The sequence below is a fragment of the Elgaria multicarinata genome, chromosome 17 (genome assembly GCF_023053635.1).
Source record: "Elgaria multicarinata webbii isolate HBS135686 ecotype San Diego chromosome 17, rElgMul1.1.pri, whole genome shotgun sequence".
Taxonomy (NCBI): Eukaryota; Metazoa; Chordata; class Lepidosauria; order Squamata; family Anguidae; genus Elgaria; species Elgaria multicarinata.
In genome coordinates this window covers 22,529,452-22,548,402 of record NC_086187.1, presented here as the reverse complement: position 1 = coordinate 22,548,402, position 18,951 = coordinate 22,529,452, and the positions used below count along the sequence as shown (strand labels likewise).

The window sequence follows — 18,951 nt, the reverse complement described above, 5'->3', positions numbered from 1 at the left end:
AGAGAGCCCAATATTATAGGCGGCACCCAGAATACGACGCCATCAAACTAGGGGAAATAGAAACAGGGATGGGTGAGGGGTGACATCAGAGGCACTTACCGTGGGGTCTGTCCAAAGGGAACATTTTGTACAATCTTGGCAGGGGGCTCCCGGAGATCGCGGATGCTGGCAGAAGTGGTCGTACCCGTTAATGGCAGCTCGGCAGAGGTAGCACATCTGGGCGCCGCAGCGGCACGACATGCGGTTGCAGCCTTCGGATTTGATCAAGCCGGTCGCGCACTTGTGGCATTTCCTGATACGGGCCGCTGTCATCTTCTCTTCTCTGCGACATGCAATCGGGGGGGGGGGGGGGAGAGAGTAAGACAGAGAACACATGATTTTGCATGCAGAGTGTCAGTCCCAGGCACCTGAAGCAGCAGGTTTGGGAAGGACCTGGGCCTCGAACGCTGGACAGATGCTGCCGACTTAGGCAGACAGTGTTAGGCTGAAATGGGCCAAATGATTGGTTCAGTATAAAGCCGCTCCATATGATCACAGGTGTTTGTGGTGGCTATTTTTAACTACACATGAAGGTGTGAAAGTGTACAAAATTTAGAGGTGTACAATATTATGCACGGTGCAGAGAACGCGGGCAGGAGACACTGCTCTCCCTCTCCTGTAATACTAGAACCCAAAGGAGTCATCCCATGAAGATGATTGGTAGGAGATTCGAGATAAATAAAAAGAAGGACTTCTTCACACAAGGCATCGTCAAACGATGGCGTTCACTAGCACAAGATGTAGTGACGGCTGCCGATTTGGATGGCTTTAAAAGGGTTCCCTGTTGCAGTGTGGGAAGAGGGAGAAAGAACCAGAGAGATCTACAGACAGAAAGGCAACGTGTGTGTGTGTGAGTGTGTGAGTGTGTGTGTGTGACGGGGACAGCTCAAACAAGAAACGGCACTATGATCATCCACTAAACTGGAGAAATGAGCCAACTGAATAAGAAATTACAAAAAAAATATTGATTTTAATGTATAACAAGGGCTGCAACAAGTTTAAATTTATTTATTTTTTACATTTCTTTTCCTATGTTTTAAAATGTATGTTTTAAACTTTGTAATACCGCCTTGAGGCCCAGTATTGGGCAAAAGGCGGGATACAAATAATAATAATAATAATAATAATAATAATAATAATAAATAAATAAATAAATAAATAAATTAAGATCAGTTCAAAATCATTCCTTCGACTTAAAAGCACCCTAATTCATTGGCCATGTTATGTAAAGATACTTCTATTTTTTAAAAAAAAAGAATAAGTAATTTAAAAAAAATGTTAGCAGGCACCATCTTAGAAGAGGCAGTTTGACACAGTAGGAAACGCCTGTCCATGGCTCCTATTGTCAGATATCCACGCAGCCTCTAAAAACAAAAGTATGCTTCTTTTCATCCAAACTACTGCCTGGTTATGTGCAAGTTTTATTAAGGTGGCTTGCAATCTTATACTCCGCCCTTCCGCAACTTGGTGCTCACAGCGGAAGGCTGTTATGCACACTTACCTGGGAGTAAGTCCCATTGAACTCAATGGGGTTTACTTCTGAGTAGACCTGCACAGGATGGCACTGTTCCTTGATTCAAACTCTGGATTCATCAGCAAACATTTCTTCAGCCGGGTGGCATCCCTATGCATTGCATTTCAAATTATAATAACGTACTTATTCGTGCATTTGACTGGCTTTTGTTTCAGTGGGCGCTCTCGTTCTTGGTCTGTGGGCCTTGAGGAACGCTAGACCCCAAATGGGACCCCCCTATTGTCAGAGCCCCCCCCCAAATTCTTTAGCAACCATCTCCCTAGTACACTGCCCCACAAAGAATCCACTTTCCAGGAAACGGGGCTGAAAACATCCCTTCTCTCTTCTTCACCCACCCCACCCACCCTGGGCCAAAGTCAATAAAGTTTCCAAGGATGTCTTCGCCACCATCTACTTAGAATTAACTTTTGATGAGTTGGAGACAAATTAAGCGAAAAAGTTCATTGCAGGCCGGCATTCTGTAGGCTTTGAAGCTGGTTTCCCAGAGAGCAAAGAGGTGGCACGGCTAAGCTTCAACCCAGAAGTAATTTAACCCCTGGAGTCAGAGGGCCACAAGGATTCTTACAGGAAACATATAGCTGAGACAGTGAAAGAGGCAGTAAACACAAACTCAGCACTGTGGCTTGACAGCTTTTAAAAAGTCAGTGCCGGTTGCTTTGGTTACTGGGATGCTGCAAAAGGACTTCCAGCTGACAACCAGGGTGGATAAAAATCAATGATTTTTTTGATTTAAATCGATTTTTTTTTTGATAAAATGCTGTTTGAGGAAAAATCTATCTAAAGATAGTTTTCTATTTAAGATACATTATAGTCCAAAGGTTATTCATCATGAAATAAGAATTAGTTTTTAATTATGTAGCATCAGGCTGTATATTCATACAATGTTTAATTTTGGGGGGGTAAATGAATTCCATTAATCCATTCACACTGTCATGCTCTTCCAGAGGTTTCTGTAAGATTATTGGGCAATTTTTCTGTCTAGAAGATATGATCACAGCTGCTTGGTTTTACAGTTCTCAAAACTGTGAATTTATGTCTGCAGAGATCACAATCCCATTGTTCCTTTGCAAATCTATGGAAACAGAATCAACCCCTTACCTAAGTGCTAAGTTTCAAAAAAATCATTGAATAGAGTGCACTTTTTTTGGGGGGGGGGGGGGAAAGTCACATGATTAAATCAAGACTTTCTGAATAGTGCTTTAAATCGTGATTTAAATCAAATCCACCCTGCCGACAACAGTTTTTAAGTTTTCCCCATGCATGTAACTCAAAATCCCGTGGCCTTGATAAAGGTGTCTTATGATTCCTGCAACTTTCATACTGGTAAGAGCCAGCTGCTAAGGCTGCAGAGCCTGCCATGTTTACAGGAGTTTTAATTTGTCAGTAAGACCCAGCTTTGGGGTCTCTCGGTACAGTCTCCCCATTCCAAACCCTTTCTCTGCAACTGCGTTCACAATGAGGGCGCACAGGAAACCAGCAGGCAACTGGTCCTGCGCGCTCTCTCCCCACATGGGGCTCCCGCCTCATCCTCCCAAATGGAAACTCCAAGCAGAGCAGGAAGCTGGTCCTGTGCTTCCTTAGTTTTGTCTACAACAGAGTAGAATTTCAGCCGCAGAAAAGCAGCCCTGCAAAGCAAATAAACTCTGTTAAAACGATACCCAGATCAGCTCTCTCTTTCCTCTCCATTCTCCACATCATTAGGCTAAAACTAAAACTTTGGTATTTCAGAGGGAGTGTAAGTACCTCATCGGTTGTCATTTGCACAAACTGCAGAACCTCCACACAAAAATGCGCAAATATGTTCCCGGAATCTGGGGAACAGCCCCCAGCTAGACTTGCGGGCAGAAAGCGAGTTGTACACACAGCGGAACTCCATCGAGCCAAAAGAGAACTGGACTTCGCAGCGACGGACATCCCTAGTTGAAAGCTGGCCAGGAAGGAGACCAAGGTATTACTTCAGTCCTCCTGGCCTTCACGTGCAGCATCGGACCTCTGTGTTTTGGAAAGTCGGTGGGGTAAAGCAGAAATGGTGCAGCTCTTTCGGCCCAAGGCTCAAATTCCATTTTATAGAAGCCCTCTGGGGCTGCATTCCAGTCGTGGGCAGAGCTAAAGGCAAGGAGGTGTAGGCAAAAAAAAAAATCCCAAAATCCCAGCATATTTTAGTTCAAGCTCTTATTGCCAGTACCTAAACCATCCAATCAGCCCCCAGCTTGACTTGCAGACAGAAAGCGAGTTGTACACACCGTGGAACTCCATCGAGCCAAAAGAGAACTGGACTTCGCAACGACGGACATCCCTAGTTGAAAGCTGGCCAGGAGGGAGACCAAGGACTTCCACCCTAGCATCATCCGCCCCGTCATCTCCCGGCTCTCATGTAAACAAGCCAGTTGTTATTGACAAGACCCTGCTTTGCACGCAGAAGGCCCCGGGTTCAAGTCCTGGGAGGACGAGGAAAGGATCCTGCCGGAAACCCCGGAGAGCCCCTACCAGTCGGCGTTAGCAGTATGGGGCTGGATGGACCAAGCCTCAGTATAAGGCAGCTTCCTCTGTACGAAATCAGCACACAAATCTGCATGCCGGACGAACACGGAATCAGTAGATAACCCACAGCATTTATTGGTCTGAGTTTTAAAAACCCAGAAAATATATTTTCCGCTTCTCTCTCTCCCCCGACACCCAAAAGTTACTTACATAGATGTTCTGTATTTGATGTCATCCTTCTCAGCCAGCTCTTCACAGGTAAGGTTCATGTGTTCCTTCCATAGGCCCTGGCATTTTCTGCAGGTTTCCTGGAGAATGAGAAAGCCATATGAAGCAGCAGGAATATCCAACAGACACATTTTTTTAAAAAAAGGATAGAAGAACAAATTCTCCGATTTTTTTTTTTTAAAATCAGAGCTATGGCTATCCTGTAATGAATGCATAACCTAAATTATGGGGCGGCAGCAAGTCTGGGGTCCGCGCATGTCTCCCCCTGCCAAACCTGAAGATGGTTTATTTACCTAAATATTCTGGCCTTTGCTTTAAACACAACAAAAGCCCCTTCCAGGGTGGCTTGCTATAAAGTTAAAACAGAAATACAACAGCACTGTCTACCAGTAGCACCAAATGGTTCCAAACAGATTAAAACAACCGGGGAATTTTTCCCTTTTACCCCTATGTGAACCTCCCAGAGAGCTTCGGCTATGGGGTGGTATACAAATGCCATAAATAAATAAATAAATAAATAAATAAGGTGCCAGAAAGACATTAAGTTTCAATGCCAGGCGAGCCTCTCTTGGAAGAGAATTGCACAAAAAGGAACTCGGCACCTGAATAAGAACCTCTGAAGATGATCTCAATATTTGGGCAGGTTCATACGGACATGGCTGGTGTTCCATTGGTGGTGGTGGTGGGTTTCCCCCTGGGAATAATGCCTATTCCACCTGAGGCTCCTAACTGATGGGGTCCCTTAGACATCAGGTATCATCTGCAATCGGATCATGAACGCATCCTAAACTTGTTTATACCTCGTCCATGTGTGGAGTCCTCCCTCTATGCCTTGGCCAAAGGTTTTGCCTATAGTCTACCGAGTTGGGGAGAGGCGGCTGAGCAGGCTCACAGAGGCAACAGGAGAGCAGGTTGCTTCTGACACAACTAGGCCACGGGACACCTTGTTCCACGAGTTCCGCAACACACTGCCTTCCTGTATCCACTGAGGGGCACAAGTGTCACAGGTAGAAAGTTAAGCATCCCCCACTACTCTCTGCCCAAGATTTTGAAGTGTTTAGTAGCACTTTGAGTTTACACCTGACTGTATGCTGTTTGGGAGGGGATACAGAATACGCTACTAGCAAGAGAAAGGGGGAAAGAAGACTGCCTTACATGAGCAAACCCACACGGAAACAAGAGGCTAATTTCCTGGCCAATGTGTTAACTTAAGCCACAAAGCTTCCTTATACGGCTGTAGAAGACAGGAAACTTTCAAGTCTGCACAATGCTCAGAAAAACTACTAAACGGCCGTTTGAACTCGGCTGTTACGATGCAACGCCCTTGAAACCCTGGCACCTGAGCAGCAATTCTTGTCCTCCTGAATCAAAGAACCGAAGCTATCACTGTTTAGGATAAGTTCAGCATTGGAATGGTGAGGGACTTGGGATTTAAATCTGCGTTTTCAAAGAGAGGAGCGTGTTATGTTCACACTTTGGTGCTCAGGAGGAAGAAATCCAAATTGCACCTTCACATGTGTGAACTAACAAGGGACACCGATCCCTGGGGGGAAATCTCTCGACCAAACTCCTGCTGAAATGAGTGGGAACTGGGGAAGAGCCCAGTAGTTGCTCAGTTCAGTGGGGATTTGCAGTATTTCATTTCTAATTCAAGCACCAAAATATTTGAGCTGCGCCTGATTAGACTCTGTTATAAAGTCAGATTCCCTGCCCCTCCTCTATTCCCCCTCTCTCCCCCAAACCTGCTTTGGGGAACATCTTGCCTTGTGAAGAGATCCGGAGACCTCAAAAGCTTGCACATTCTTTCCTGATCTTTTAGTTGGCCTAATAAAGGTTTTACACTTGCATGGATTTTGGAATGTTTCTTAGGGCATGACGGCCACCTCTGTGGTTGGTTTTCCCTTCTTTTTAAGCAATGTATATTCAGCGGATGAATTCGTTCGCCAGCTTGCGCTGCCGCCTAGTGGCCGAGGGCAGTCACAGCCGGCGCCCTTGCTATACCATCGAGAGGCACTGCGGCCACATGACGGCTGCAGCATCAAGGTGCTAAGAGGATGAAATGAGCTCTCGGCAGCTGTGGAGCCAAGGAAGATGGGAGCCGACCCTCTTTAGTGCTTTGGGGAACTAGAAGTGTTGACATGAATCAGGAAGCTGTCTGGGCTGGATTCCACTGCCCTCCATTCCAAAGGATTATATGTACACTGAATCTCACAGAGTGCCAAGGATATGGAGAGATTATCGTGAATCTCAAAGTATTTGGAAAGGACACGACCACTTTTATTGGACCAGCCAGTCACTTTAAAACCTCACAAGGTCCGAGAGCCTCTATGCGTCAAAATATAAATGGTCCTTTCATGCATCTGGGCCAACAGCTGCCAAGAATAGCATTCACTACTCTTTAGGATACTAGAGCAGCCATGTAAAACTACAAACACAGTTGCGTCTCATTCTGGAAAAGTGAAGATATCAATAAGATTTACATCCTTTCAAGTATTCAATCTTAGCTCTGCTCAAAAAACACAAAACAGTGCATAATCCTAGGTTTTACAGTAGTGCCACAGACATAAAAAAGAAAATGCTCCCAGCATACATGCCTCTGAACGCATTGTGGACAGACACATTCATTTGAGGGTGAACAATTGTGTCACTAATAGTATTTAAAAGGTGAGCTAACCCATGGTATGTATGGGTTGTTGCACTCTGCACTGTCACGTTGTGCGAATTCAGCCGCACAAGGATACCAGAATTTATTAACCATGAACCACCCAGAAAGAGAACTCCTGGTTTGTTTTTGAATTTTGACCTCTGGTTTATTTAAACTATGGGTTGTCCTTACATGTGAACTCAGAAACATGGGTTGTTCATGGGGTGTTTAGCCAGACTACAGGACAGAAGTGGTAAAAAGATCTCAGCTGCTCTACAGGGCCGTAAAGGCATTTGGGATTACAGGAAGGGAACGGGCAAAGGAGGAGGGAAACAACCCAGGGATTGAGACAACAAACTGTGGTTTGTTTGGTCATCTGCCAGACAAACCCTAGGTCGGCCAACAAAGCATGGTTAATCATGGGCTAAATAAACCATGGCTTAGCTTTATGTGCAAACCAGGTCACAGTCAAGACTGAGAACCACATTCTTCACAGGAAGTCTCACGTATAACCTAGACAGCTTGTATGGATTACTGCAGGGCTCTTTCATTTTACAAAGAAGCTGGAAAAAATAGCAGCATGCTTAGTTTTGCTCAGTGCGTACTTGAGAACAAGCTCTCTCCGCTCAGTTTGTGACTTTTGAGGCAAGTCAGGTTATCTGGTTGGGTTTATATAGCCAGGATAAATATAGCTGTGACCTCACGCTTTCAGATTAGCATATGTAGGCCTTTTTTGCCCTCAGCTGGGCAGGAAGCAGAGTTGCGATTTCTGCCATTTGATACTGGAAGCGCACGCGGTTACTGCTAAAATGCTGGGTCTTTATCAGCCTAGGAAATCTGAACCTTGCAACCGCTCAAAGTCTTCCCAAGCGAAAGTAAATAACACTAATCAAATACAAATGGGATAATTGGAAACCACCGAAGTCTAGACCTCCTACAGCCATACCAACTGCGCAAGAATAATTACCACTGAACAGAGTTAAATGAAATTGGCACCCAGAAGAGAACTTAGCACAAAAAGTGGCACATTCTACTTACAGGTTCTCCCCCACCTACCCACCCAAGTAAAGAAACCCAACAACAACAACAATCCAAAGCTTTCCGCCAATTTTATTAGAGAATTATCATTCCAAGACATACAAATCAGAAGTAGATGATGTGCTTGTGCAGGAACAAAGTTACTCAGTTTCGATGGTTTGCTGAGTATTTTCCATATTGCAGAAGAGAACTGTACAGCTGTCTCAGAACGGTGAAGATTTCAGAGGCTGGCAGGAATGATTTGCAAACTACTTTTAATATTGAGAAGGGAAGAAGTCACAATAGCTCTCCCAGGCCAAACGCTCAGGATTGGGGCCTGAGGCAACTATCGGCAAAGGGTGGTAGAGCATGCCCAAGTAAAGAAAATACTCTTTAGCTAGTTAAGGGGCTGAGATATGAATCAGGAAGTCCCTGGACCAAATCTCACCTGCGGCATAAACTGAGCAGGTTGCCTGGGGAAGCTGTTACGTTCTCAGTCCCACTGCTCCCAAACTGCAAGACGGGGAAAAGATTAAAATCCTAGAATCATAGAATAGCAGAGTTGGAAGGGGCCTACAAGGCCATCAAGTCCAACCCCCTGCTCAATGCAGGAATCCACCCTAAAGTATCCCTGACAGAGGGTTGTCCAGCTGCCTCTAGAAGGCCTCTAGTGTGGGAGAGCCCACAACCTCCCTAGGTAACTGATTCCATTGTCGTACTGCTCTAACAGTCAGGAAGTTTTTCCTGATGTCCAGCTGGAATCTGGCTTCCTTTAACTCGAGCCCGTTATTCTGTGTCCTGCACTCTGGGAGGATCGAGAAGAGATCCTGGCCCTCCTCTGTGTGACCACCTTTTAAGTATTTGAAGAGTGCTCTCATGTCTCCCCTCCATCTTCTCTTCTCCAGGCTAAACATGCCCAGTTCTTTCAGTCCTGATTCCTCCCCACCTGTCTCAATGTAAGGCAGACTCAACCTGTCCGGTAGGTTCTGTGAAAGCATTAGACCAGAGCTTTCCAAACTGTGTGTCACGACACGTTCGTGTGTCAGCTGCAGTGTGTAGGTGTGTCACGCAAACGTAACGAGAAACCTCTGAGTCTACTTGAAATAAGCAATACCAACTTGCATGCATTTTTACGCAGCAAAGGTGCCGATTAGTATGGTGCACTAGTATATTCCCCTTCCGTCGTATCCATGTATGCACACCACAGTCGAGGGATCATACAGGTACTGTGCATGCGCAGTATGCATAATCGGGTCGAAACAGCTGATTCCGCGTCACTTCCGGTGACGCGGCTGCACCTGAAGTGACGCATTTGAGAAATTCCATGGGTCAGTTTTTTGAAAGAAGACCGTCTCAACCGCCGCTCGATCGCAGCTCGACAAAATTGGTTCAATGTGAAAAGTCTTGGAAATATATGTTATTATCTTGCAAATTATATATTTTTTAAAATATAAATGAAAGGTTTTCATGAGATATGTTGTGTCCCCATCATACATTTCGTTATTACAATTTATGTATGTGTCCGTATCTCTTATAAGGGGTTAGTTTAACCTCCGGTGTCCTAGTCAACCTGAATTACTGTGTCGTAAAATGATGCATGTCTAGAAAGTTTGTCACCAACATGAAAAGTTTGGAAAGCTCTGCATTAGCCTATCCTGGATGTCCTGCCCTCCACGCTCGCCTCTCACCTGCTCCCACCTGTCCTAAGACCAACCTTGCATGTCATCATCTTTTGGCCATATAAGCCAATTCTTTCAACAATGAAACACAAAGAACAAGGAAGCTGAGAGCCTGGTTGACAAAGGCAAGCCGTGAACCCACGTTTTTTCCCTTTGAGATTAAGAAATATCTCTCTCTCGCTTTCTCTCTCTCACACACACAAATGTTTAAACTCTGAGTAAATTTCCAGGTTTATTAGCAAGTCACTTTTATGGTCCTGTTGCAGGAAAGTGGCTTGCGCAAGGAAGCTTTTGCTGCGTGCTCCACGCATGGGGGGGTGGGGCGGGCTTGCATTTCTACAGCTGACTGTTGCACAATGGAAAAAGAGGTTTTGTTTTGATGAGCAGATGCGTTGCAGAACTCTCTCCAAAGCGTCCTCCTGGGCATCTGGGCTGAAAGCAGGGGCAGATTTAGGTGCAGGTGTCCCATGAAACAGCTGGGGTTGCACCTCTTAACTACCCAATAACACAACAGTTAAAACAAAAGTGGCTTAGTTCAAGACCTCCCCATCCTAGAGCCCCCTCAGATATATTGGACTACAACCCCCAGCATCCCCTAGCCAGCTGGGGCACGCTGGGAGTTGTAGGAGTGTTTTCTATCTAAACATGCATAGAGGACTGCACCCTTAATGTGGTTTAACACGTTATATTCAAACCGATTTAAGGTATTACCATAGCATTGTTTTTCTTGAATTGCTTCTAGATATTTAAGATGTGGCCATTTAACAGTGTGCACTTTTACCTTACATTGATTAAAGAAAGAATGAATGACGCTAAACATCGTTGGCATAGAAATTTTAGCATGCCCAAAGAGATAGAGAGACATTTCCTGGGTACAATCGCCAGAAGTTAATTCTTACTATGAAAACGGCCCAGTTTGACTGGTATTGTTTCCATTCATTATATTACTAATTCATTTTATGGAACGATGCATTTTTAGAAACGGAGCATTTTCTACACGGAGAATAACATGGCAGGAAATGTCCTGGGAAAATTTTCTGCCCTGCATCACAAGAAGGCACAGAAGCAGGGCCGGCGGCTCCAGGTCCGAAGGGTCCCTGGGCAAAGTGTCTTCTAGCAGGCTTACCTGGCAGTAGGCCAAGCAGAGCTAGGACTTTAGGTCTAGCCATCTTTTAAATGCCCCACAATGCCCCAGAGCAATGCTACACTGGGGATGTTGAGGGAAATTAAAATGGTGGCCGGACCCTGCTGCCTTGTGCAACTACGAGGGGGGGTGGGGGAGGAAGGCAGACCAGGACAGGGCCCAGTGGTACATGTTGCTAGGGGTCATGGGCTCCCAACAGCTGCCCATGGATACCAGGTACTGGCGCCAGCCCTATGCAAAAAGAAGGAAGAAAACTGGAGATGCTCAACATGTTTACCAGGAGCATCAGCGATGAAGTCAGCTCTGTCTCCCGCAGCACTTAAAGAACACCCATCCCTCAAAGCAGAACGGCTCTGAGAACAGCTGCTCTAGCAACAGCCTGCACCCCCTCAGGGAGACTTGTTTCTGACTAGCAGCTTCTGGGAAGATCTCTGATGCATGAAGCAATGGCAGGAATTAACTGGTGCTGACGGTAGCATGGAGCAGGTTCAGCACGAGTGCATTAAAAGAAGAACACTCCACCACAAGAGGCATCAGGCTGGTGAAATATAACACTTCCCATCTCTAAACAGATTGGAAGCCGGCTGCAGGATTGCTCACTTCCTCCTGTCATGGATGAGTGGGTCTTGCATCCTTTAAAGTGAATATTCCCACTGGCTTTACCCACGGTAACCCTAAACAGGAGTCATTATTTGTTTGATAATTGATTACATTTATAAGCCACCTTTTCTCCAAGGAGTTTTCTCCTCCTCACTTCCATTTTATCCTTACGACAACCTGGTGAGGTAGGTCAGACTGAGACAGAACGAGTCACAGGGCGCTTCATGGCTGAGTGGGGATTTGAACCCGGGTCTCCCCTGGTCCTAGTCCGACATTTGCTTCGCTACAGTGCCGTGACTTCCCAACCAGCTTCAAATCCAGCTTAGCTGCAAGCCCTGGTACCAAAATAAGCCATAACTAAGGTTAAGAGGTCTTGCAGGTGGAAGGTTGGGGTGAAACCAGTACATAAGTAGAAAGGATCTGTGGGGAGGATGTGTGCAGAAAATCCCGTAGGCTGCTTCCATGGTTAAGAGATGAGGAGCGTTTTACCAGCACCGGGCATAAGTGGAAACAACAGAATATGAAAAATGAAATGAGTTTGGAGCTGAAGGATGAGTGGATTCATTCATGCTTTGTATTTCTTTTTATCTATCTATGGCAAAAAAAGTAGGCTCCTAACTGGCAAAGCCGGGGTGGGGGGGAAGCAGAGCGGAGGTCGGCGAACCCCTAATCAGCAGAGCATCAAGGCCCGCAAGTTGCCGACAAGGAACAGAAGACTGAATTGGCACTGCAGACGTCACAGCATTGACGGCAGAATCCCGCAGGCCGTGGGATCGCAGACTTCGGTCTTGGCCAGGGCACCATGGCATGAATTATATACTGGTTTTAACTTGATTGGCGGTTTAATTTGTTTTTAGCTGTGTATATTTATTGTCTTATATTGTATGATTTCAACTGTATGCAGCCCTGAGATCCTAGTGATATAGGGCGGGATACAAATGTTTTAAATAAATACAAATAAATAAATAAATGAAGGTGAACCACTGGTCACCCCAGTGTTGATGGGGCAAATTAATAAAGAGAAGGACCGTGAAAGCAAAAGCCAGAAGCGGCCCAGGGTGCAAATGCAGGGCTCGCTGGATGAGAGCGAGTTATTCCTTGAAACCCTTTAGATGACCTGCTGTACTCCCAAATGTGGTGACGGGTGGGTCCCCACATCCCTTCGATTCAAGGGCTGGCATTAACCCGGTCTTAGAAACATAAATTTGGGGTGGGTCACCTGTCCCCCATACTCTCTCCCTTCTTCTGCATCACACCTGGCCCTTTTCTTTTCTGCCTGGAAGGAGTATGTATCCAAGCAGCAGCCTTGGCCACTTCTGCCAGTGAAATTAAGCTCTTCAAGAAATAAACTTAAGAAGACAGCCTCCAGATCTTTTAGATTACAAATCCCATCATCCCCCATCAATGGCTGGAGCTGACGAGAGCTGTGGCCCAAAAGATCTGGTTGGCAACACATTGGAGGAAGGCTGAAATTAAAAAATAATAATCCTAGCATTTGTGAAAATCTTTACGAAGCGTACGGTTTTTCTTTGCAAGTTTTATACTGCTCCTTCATACTGTGGTGCGTTAATGCTATCGTAGCGTCATTTTAACTTCCTGCAAGCTCCCCTGGAAGCTTGTGGAAGGGTGGGATTTAAATCCAATAATTCTAAACAAAACAAAACAACCCCCTGAGCTGGGTCTGTATCTTCATCCTTCAAACATACGTATGTAGAAATGAGGATGACAGTTAATAGCTTAATTAAAAAGCCACCTAGTGAGATCAGAGCAGAGAGAAGATTCAGCCCAGTCTTTTTTTGCCAGCCTTGTTTCACTGAGCTGCTATCCCATCTCCCAATTTGGCCATTTGATTTCTCTCTCCCAGACACCAAATCCACTCAAGTGGGTTTGATCACAGCCTCCAGGTAATACTTAACGGGCTATCTGTCAGGCTGCATGCTTTTATCCACTGAAGTAACTGCTAAGGAATGCATTTGCTGACAAATTCAGAGCCTGTCCTGGAAACCTACCCTAGAGCCTACAAGGCATAACAATAACAATAATAACAACAACAACAATAATAATAATATTTCTTACCCACCTCTCCGATTGGATCGAGGCAGGGAACAACAGCAAGCATAAAATACATAAAATACTGATTAAAAACATAGTATACATAGTATACATCCCAGAGTGCAGGACACGGAACAACGGGCTGAAGTTACAGGAAGCCAGATTCCAGCTGGACATCAGGAAAAACTTCCTGACTGTTAGAGCAGTACGACAATGGAACCAGTTACCTAGGGAGGTTGTGGGCTCTCCCACACGAGAGGCCTTCAAGAGGCAGCTGGACAACCATCTGTCGGGGATGCTTTAGGGTGGATTCCTGCATTGAGCAGGGGGTTGGACTCAATGGCCTTACCGGCCCCTTCCAACTCTGCTATTCTATGATTCTATGAAAAAAAAAACACCCTAAAAACATACTAAAAGCATCGTAAAGGCTCCTGCTGCTCAAAATATGCTCAGTGAAGGCAGACAGAACAGACGCTGGCCGTTTTTACCACTGACCCACACCAGTGACCCAAGAAAGCGCCTTCTCAGTGGTGGCACCATGCTTATGTAAAACTCTGGCACTCCCACTTCTACATTTTAGGTGCCACTTTAAGATTTTCTTCTCTAGTTTGCCCAGGCATTTTAGTTAGTTTGCTCCCAAATTATTATTTTTATCCTGCTGCCTTTTTTAGTACGAGTTTTATTCTGCACCTGGGTGCATGCTGTTTTTATGTCTTTTCTGCTTGTTTTAATGATGATGGTTTTTGTTTTAATGCTTTGGGGCAATAGCTACCAGCTTTTGTTACAAGCTGAAAATCACATTATATATTTGCTCAACAACAGCAAAAAAACATGTATAGGGCCTGTTCCACATGTCCAAAGTGCTTGGCAGTAATCCAGCTCACACTCCTGTAAGGTAGGCCAGCATTACAGAATCATAGAATCATAGAATAGCAGAGCTGGAAGGGGCCTACAAGGCCATCGAGTCCAACCCCCTGCTCAATGCAGGAATCCACCCTGAAGCATCCCTGACAGATGCTTGTCCAGCTGCCTCTTGAAGGCCTCTAGTGTGGGAGAGCCCACAACCTCCCTAGGTAACTGATTCCATTGTTGTACTGCTCTAACAGTCAGGAAGTTTTTCCTGATGTCCAGCCAGAATCTGGCTACCTTTAACTAGAGACTGTTATTCCGTGTCCTGCACTCTGGGAGGATCGAGAAGAGATCCTGGCCCTCCTCTGTGTGACAACCTTTCAAGTATTTGAAGAGTGCTTTCATGTCTCCCCATCCTGATAATGCAGCGACAGACTGAGGCCCACAGAAAGAGGGAGCTCACCGAAAGACACATGATCTACAGCTGAGGTGAGTGACTTCCTACATTACTTTCTAAGGCACAATGTCATGGCAGCACCGAGGTAAAAACGCCTTAATAAAATGTCTCACTTCTCCAAGTCTCCACCCTTGGAGAGCACAAGAAGTCAACAACACAACACTTGAGAGGATTCTTGCCTTTCTTCTGGTTTAAGGGTCAAAAAAAGAAAAAGGAAAAAGCATGAAGCCAATATTAGAAACGGAACAAACAGGAGATGAGCAGGGTCAGAGACATCGAGCCAACGGCCCAGCTCTTGAGGCGACAGCCCCGGCTCTGCGGAATTCCAATCAGGGTGCAGCCAAAAAGGGAGAAAATGAAAGACTTGTTTATTTAAAAAAGCTGCTCGCCAAACATACAATTCACCACGAGTCAGCATGACACAATCTGAATCATTCCACAGGGAAGGGGGAAGCGGGGGAGAAGAAGAAGAGGAAAAAATAGCCGAGAATGAAGATATTTTGAAGACGCGCAGCAGGGTCACAAGACGCAGTAAAAGCCATTTGGAGGAAGAAAAGCAACAGGCGATGGTCACTTGGTTGGGGACGAATTGGCTCATGGTTCTCAAATACCCCATCAGAAAGCAAGCAAAGTATCAAACATAGGAAGCTGTCATGTGCCGAGCCAGACCCATGGTCAATCGAGCCCAATAATGTCAGCACTGGCTGGCAGCGCCTCTCCAGGGTTTCAGGGAGCCACATGCAAGGTCATGTAGATATTCTACAAAGCCCTAAACAACTTGGGGCCAGCAGACCGAAACCAGAGACAGTTCCCCAAATCCACATGTTACTCAAAGGAAGGGGAGTGAATGGGATCTAAAAGATTACCTATACGTCCTTGTCGCGGGGCTATTTGTAGTAAGACAGTGGGGACAGCGGTAGTTTCCACACAGTGGCTCAAGACCGTCCAAATGATGAATGGCCAAAGTGAGGACAATACTTAAAAACTGCCAGGAATATGTATGCTGAAAGATGTAAAAAACAGTTTCCCAAAGGGGACCCTGATAATCAGTTTATATTGGGGGGGGGGGGGGGAGAGGCACTATTTTGCAGATTGCTTTAGTTCTAACAAAGGCATTCTTGGCTTTGCAAGCTTAGATTAAAGGCATTGTTAAATGAACTGAAGGTCTCCTTCACCCCACCCCGAACATTTCTAAGAAAACCTAGATAGCCAAATGTGCTTTGGGTCTAGTTCTGAGCAACAGGAATGACACGCGGGGAATTATCACAAAGTAAACAACCCTTTTCAGAAGATGCTGCAATGACGGTTGCAGCAAGCAATGGTCCCTGCCCCTTCTGTGTGGGTTCAGGTTCCTCTCCCTCCACACACTGAGGTCTCTGACCCATATATGACCTGCATTTTCGTTTTAAGGGCAAGCCATAAAAGGCAAGCCATAAAAGGCAAGACAAAAGGCCACCAACATGCAGTAATGGTCTGTGAGCAGGAACTACGGGACTTCCTCAAAGCCCTTGGTCTTTGCAGGATTTGTTGTCATTTTCATTTTGGGATGCTAGACAGGACGGGGGTTCAAGGGGTGTGACCTGCATTGGCAGGATCGTAAATATAAGATCAATTTCTCAATAATAATAATAATAATAATAATAATAATAATAATCATCATCATCATCTAGATCTCATGATGGTAAAGGTGCCGTCTGCTTTTGCTAATACAAGGACTTGACATTAAGCATACTTGAGTTATTATTATAGTGATGTCTAGCAATGGGCAAACTTATGCCAAACATATTTGTGATTTCGGACAAGAGTTCTCCTTTAATTCGAGATCTGAAATTGCATAATGCACCATGACGCCACTCATCACATTATGTACCTTTTCCTGATCGGTTGTTTCCATGTGGCTTTTGTACGTGACGCTTATTTGCCAATCGGTCTATGGAGAGAGAGATATAGAGGGAGGCATGTGGAAGCGGCTTATTCACACACATGGTTGGTTTGTGGAAAGAGTTTGTATGCCAACTTTCCCTTAGAGGGTTAAAATGGCATCATTACACTTCCTCCTGAAAGAAATCAACCAATTCAGCGCATACGCAGAAAGGCCATAGTTTAGGTACGGACTGTGCATGTTCCAAAGCACACAATGTATTTCGAAATTAAGAAAGGGTTCGTAAGAGAGCAATCCAAGGTGAGCATTATGAATGCAAGAGTTCTGAAAAACCACCTGACTAATTATGATACTTGGGGGCATCGCAACTGATATCCTATCCTTTCTCCAAGGAGCATGGCGAAGGTTAATTGCTGTGTCGAAGACGCTGATCTTATTTCATCCTTGTGCGGTCTTATTACGGCGGAGAGTATGGCTGGACTGTGCGCGTTAGCGAGCTTCATGGCTAAGCAAAGATTTGGGCCCAGGCCTCCCCCTGCTACAAGTCTAACACACTACCTGCTAACACAGCACTGAGTTTGAAAAGCCTTGTTAGAATTGCCATTTATCAGAGTGGTGTGTACATTGCAAGCATTTCAGGCTCCTGTCAGGACTGTAAGAACTCATTGGGCAGGTTTTATATATTGTATGTTTGAACTCTGAGTCTTTGAGGATGTGGTCTAAGAAATAATAATGAGGAGGAGGAAGAGAAAGGATGAAGACAGAATACAGTAAGTTCTTCAGGCTCATGCGTGAGCGTCTGCTGACCTTAGCAACACGTTTGGCACATGCTGAGTTGCTGACTCTTGCCATATTACAAACCATTTGTGGAGTGTGTGTGTGTGTGAGAGAGAGAGAGAGAGAGAGAGAGAGAGAGAAAGGGGGGAAGCTCCCATCAGTGTCAAAAACAGTTTGTCATGCGGCATAGTGGGGCTGAAACCCCAAACCTAAGGCTCACAGAATAAGTTGCAGAGTCCTGTTGATCCTGAATGGAATGTATGATGCAAGCTGGCATTCTCCAAATGGACTGCTACTCCCATGGGCCATGTTGGCAGGGAATTATGGGGATGGCAATGCAACACATCTAGAGGGCACCAAGTTGGGGGAAAGGCTGGTATGATGACTCTCCTCCTACCCAGCACCCCAAATATGGACAGGGCAGGCAAGGAGCCAGGAAGCACAGCGGCGTTCCACCGCACAGTCCCGCCGCCTCCATCCTGAAACTGTGCAGTCCTTTCAGAGGCTTTTGCTGGCCATCTGAATCCACCCCCAAACACCACTGCAAAAACAAAAGCTGCCAAATGGGGAAAACATGCCGAGTAGGACGCTCCATAAATATAGAAGAATGACCCATTGTGTGTTGTTTTGACAAGTTATTTGAAGAGTGACCTTGAATAATCCTGTTAGCTGAGCATTATTATTTTTCTGACCTGCTGGACCTCTCCTGAAATAAATGGCCAGGTGTTGAGACACCATCACCCCAAAAAAGGAGAAGAGAGGAAAGGAGGCATCTGCTCCTGGAAATGGGAAAATACTTAACATCTGCGAGCCCTGCATTATCTTAAGATAATTAATACTGGCGTGGGCGGAAGAGATGGCAATTTTCTATACAACCTCATGAGGATAAATAACAGAAAAGAAGACTTTGCTATTTCAGTTTGGATTAACTGCTCACCTGATGTGAGCTGTGGTCTTTTTAATACCTTTTTTATTTTCCCAGGCTTTGTAGCCCCCTTTTGTTTAAAAAACAGCATCAGTGAGTTTTTCGATTTTTGCACTGCTACTGGGTTTTTATCTTAGTTGCTACTTTGGTTTCATTCTTTTTTAAGCTTATGGTTTTATATTATGTGCTATTTACGTTATTGTGTTTTACGGTTTTCGGCTTTGTCTTGTAAAATGTCCAGAGAGCTTCAGTTAATGGGTGGTACAGAAATGTAATCAATCAATCAATGTTTAAGGACGATTAAGTTTACTGGGCTGTGTCCACACTTCCTCACTGTTGTCACATCTCCCACCCGCCCCCAGTAAAATCACAGCTTTGCATTGTGCAACCTATATGTGCATGCAGATATTTGTTAATATTTATACATGTGTTCAGAAAATCCATATGGTATCCGACCCCCCCACCTCAAACAGTTAATGTGGGGCATAATTCACCACAGTGATCTCATGCATACTTATATACCTTACTGATATGAACACAAGAGGAACATTATTATTTTTTAAACCTGACTTTAGTTATCTGAATTCACCATTATTGTGACACGGAGCAATGGAAAACAGCTATTTTTAATTCAAATGGCAGC

The 18,951-nt window shown here is 45.1% G+C and overlaps 2 protein-coding genes across 2 annotated transcripts in view; both read right to left on the bottom strand.

The window, feature by feature from the left end:
- SMURF1 (SMAD specific E3 ubiquitin protein ligase 1) overlaps positions 1 to 18,951 on the bottom strand; it is a 303,336-nt gene that overhangs the window by 165,006 nt on the left and 119,379 nt on the right. The window lies entirely within an intron of this gene.
- Positions 1 to 18,951, bottom strand: part of RNF216 (ring finger protein 216) — a 69,238-nt gene that overhangs the window by 10,326 nt on the left and 39,961 nt on the right. Inside the window, exons 13-14 of the mRNA XM_063143660.1 lie at positions 4,265 to 4,362; positions 100 to 322 (exon numbers count right to left, since the gene is read on the bottom strand). Coding sequence (XP_062999730.1) covers positions 100 to 322; positions 4,265 to 4,362 — 321 coding nt within the window. The remainder of the gene's footprint in view (positions 1 to 99; positions 323 to 4,264; positions 4,363 to 18,951) is intronic.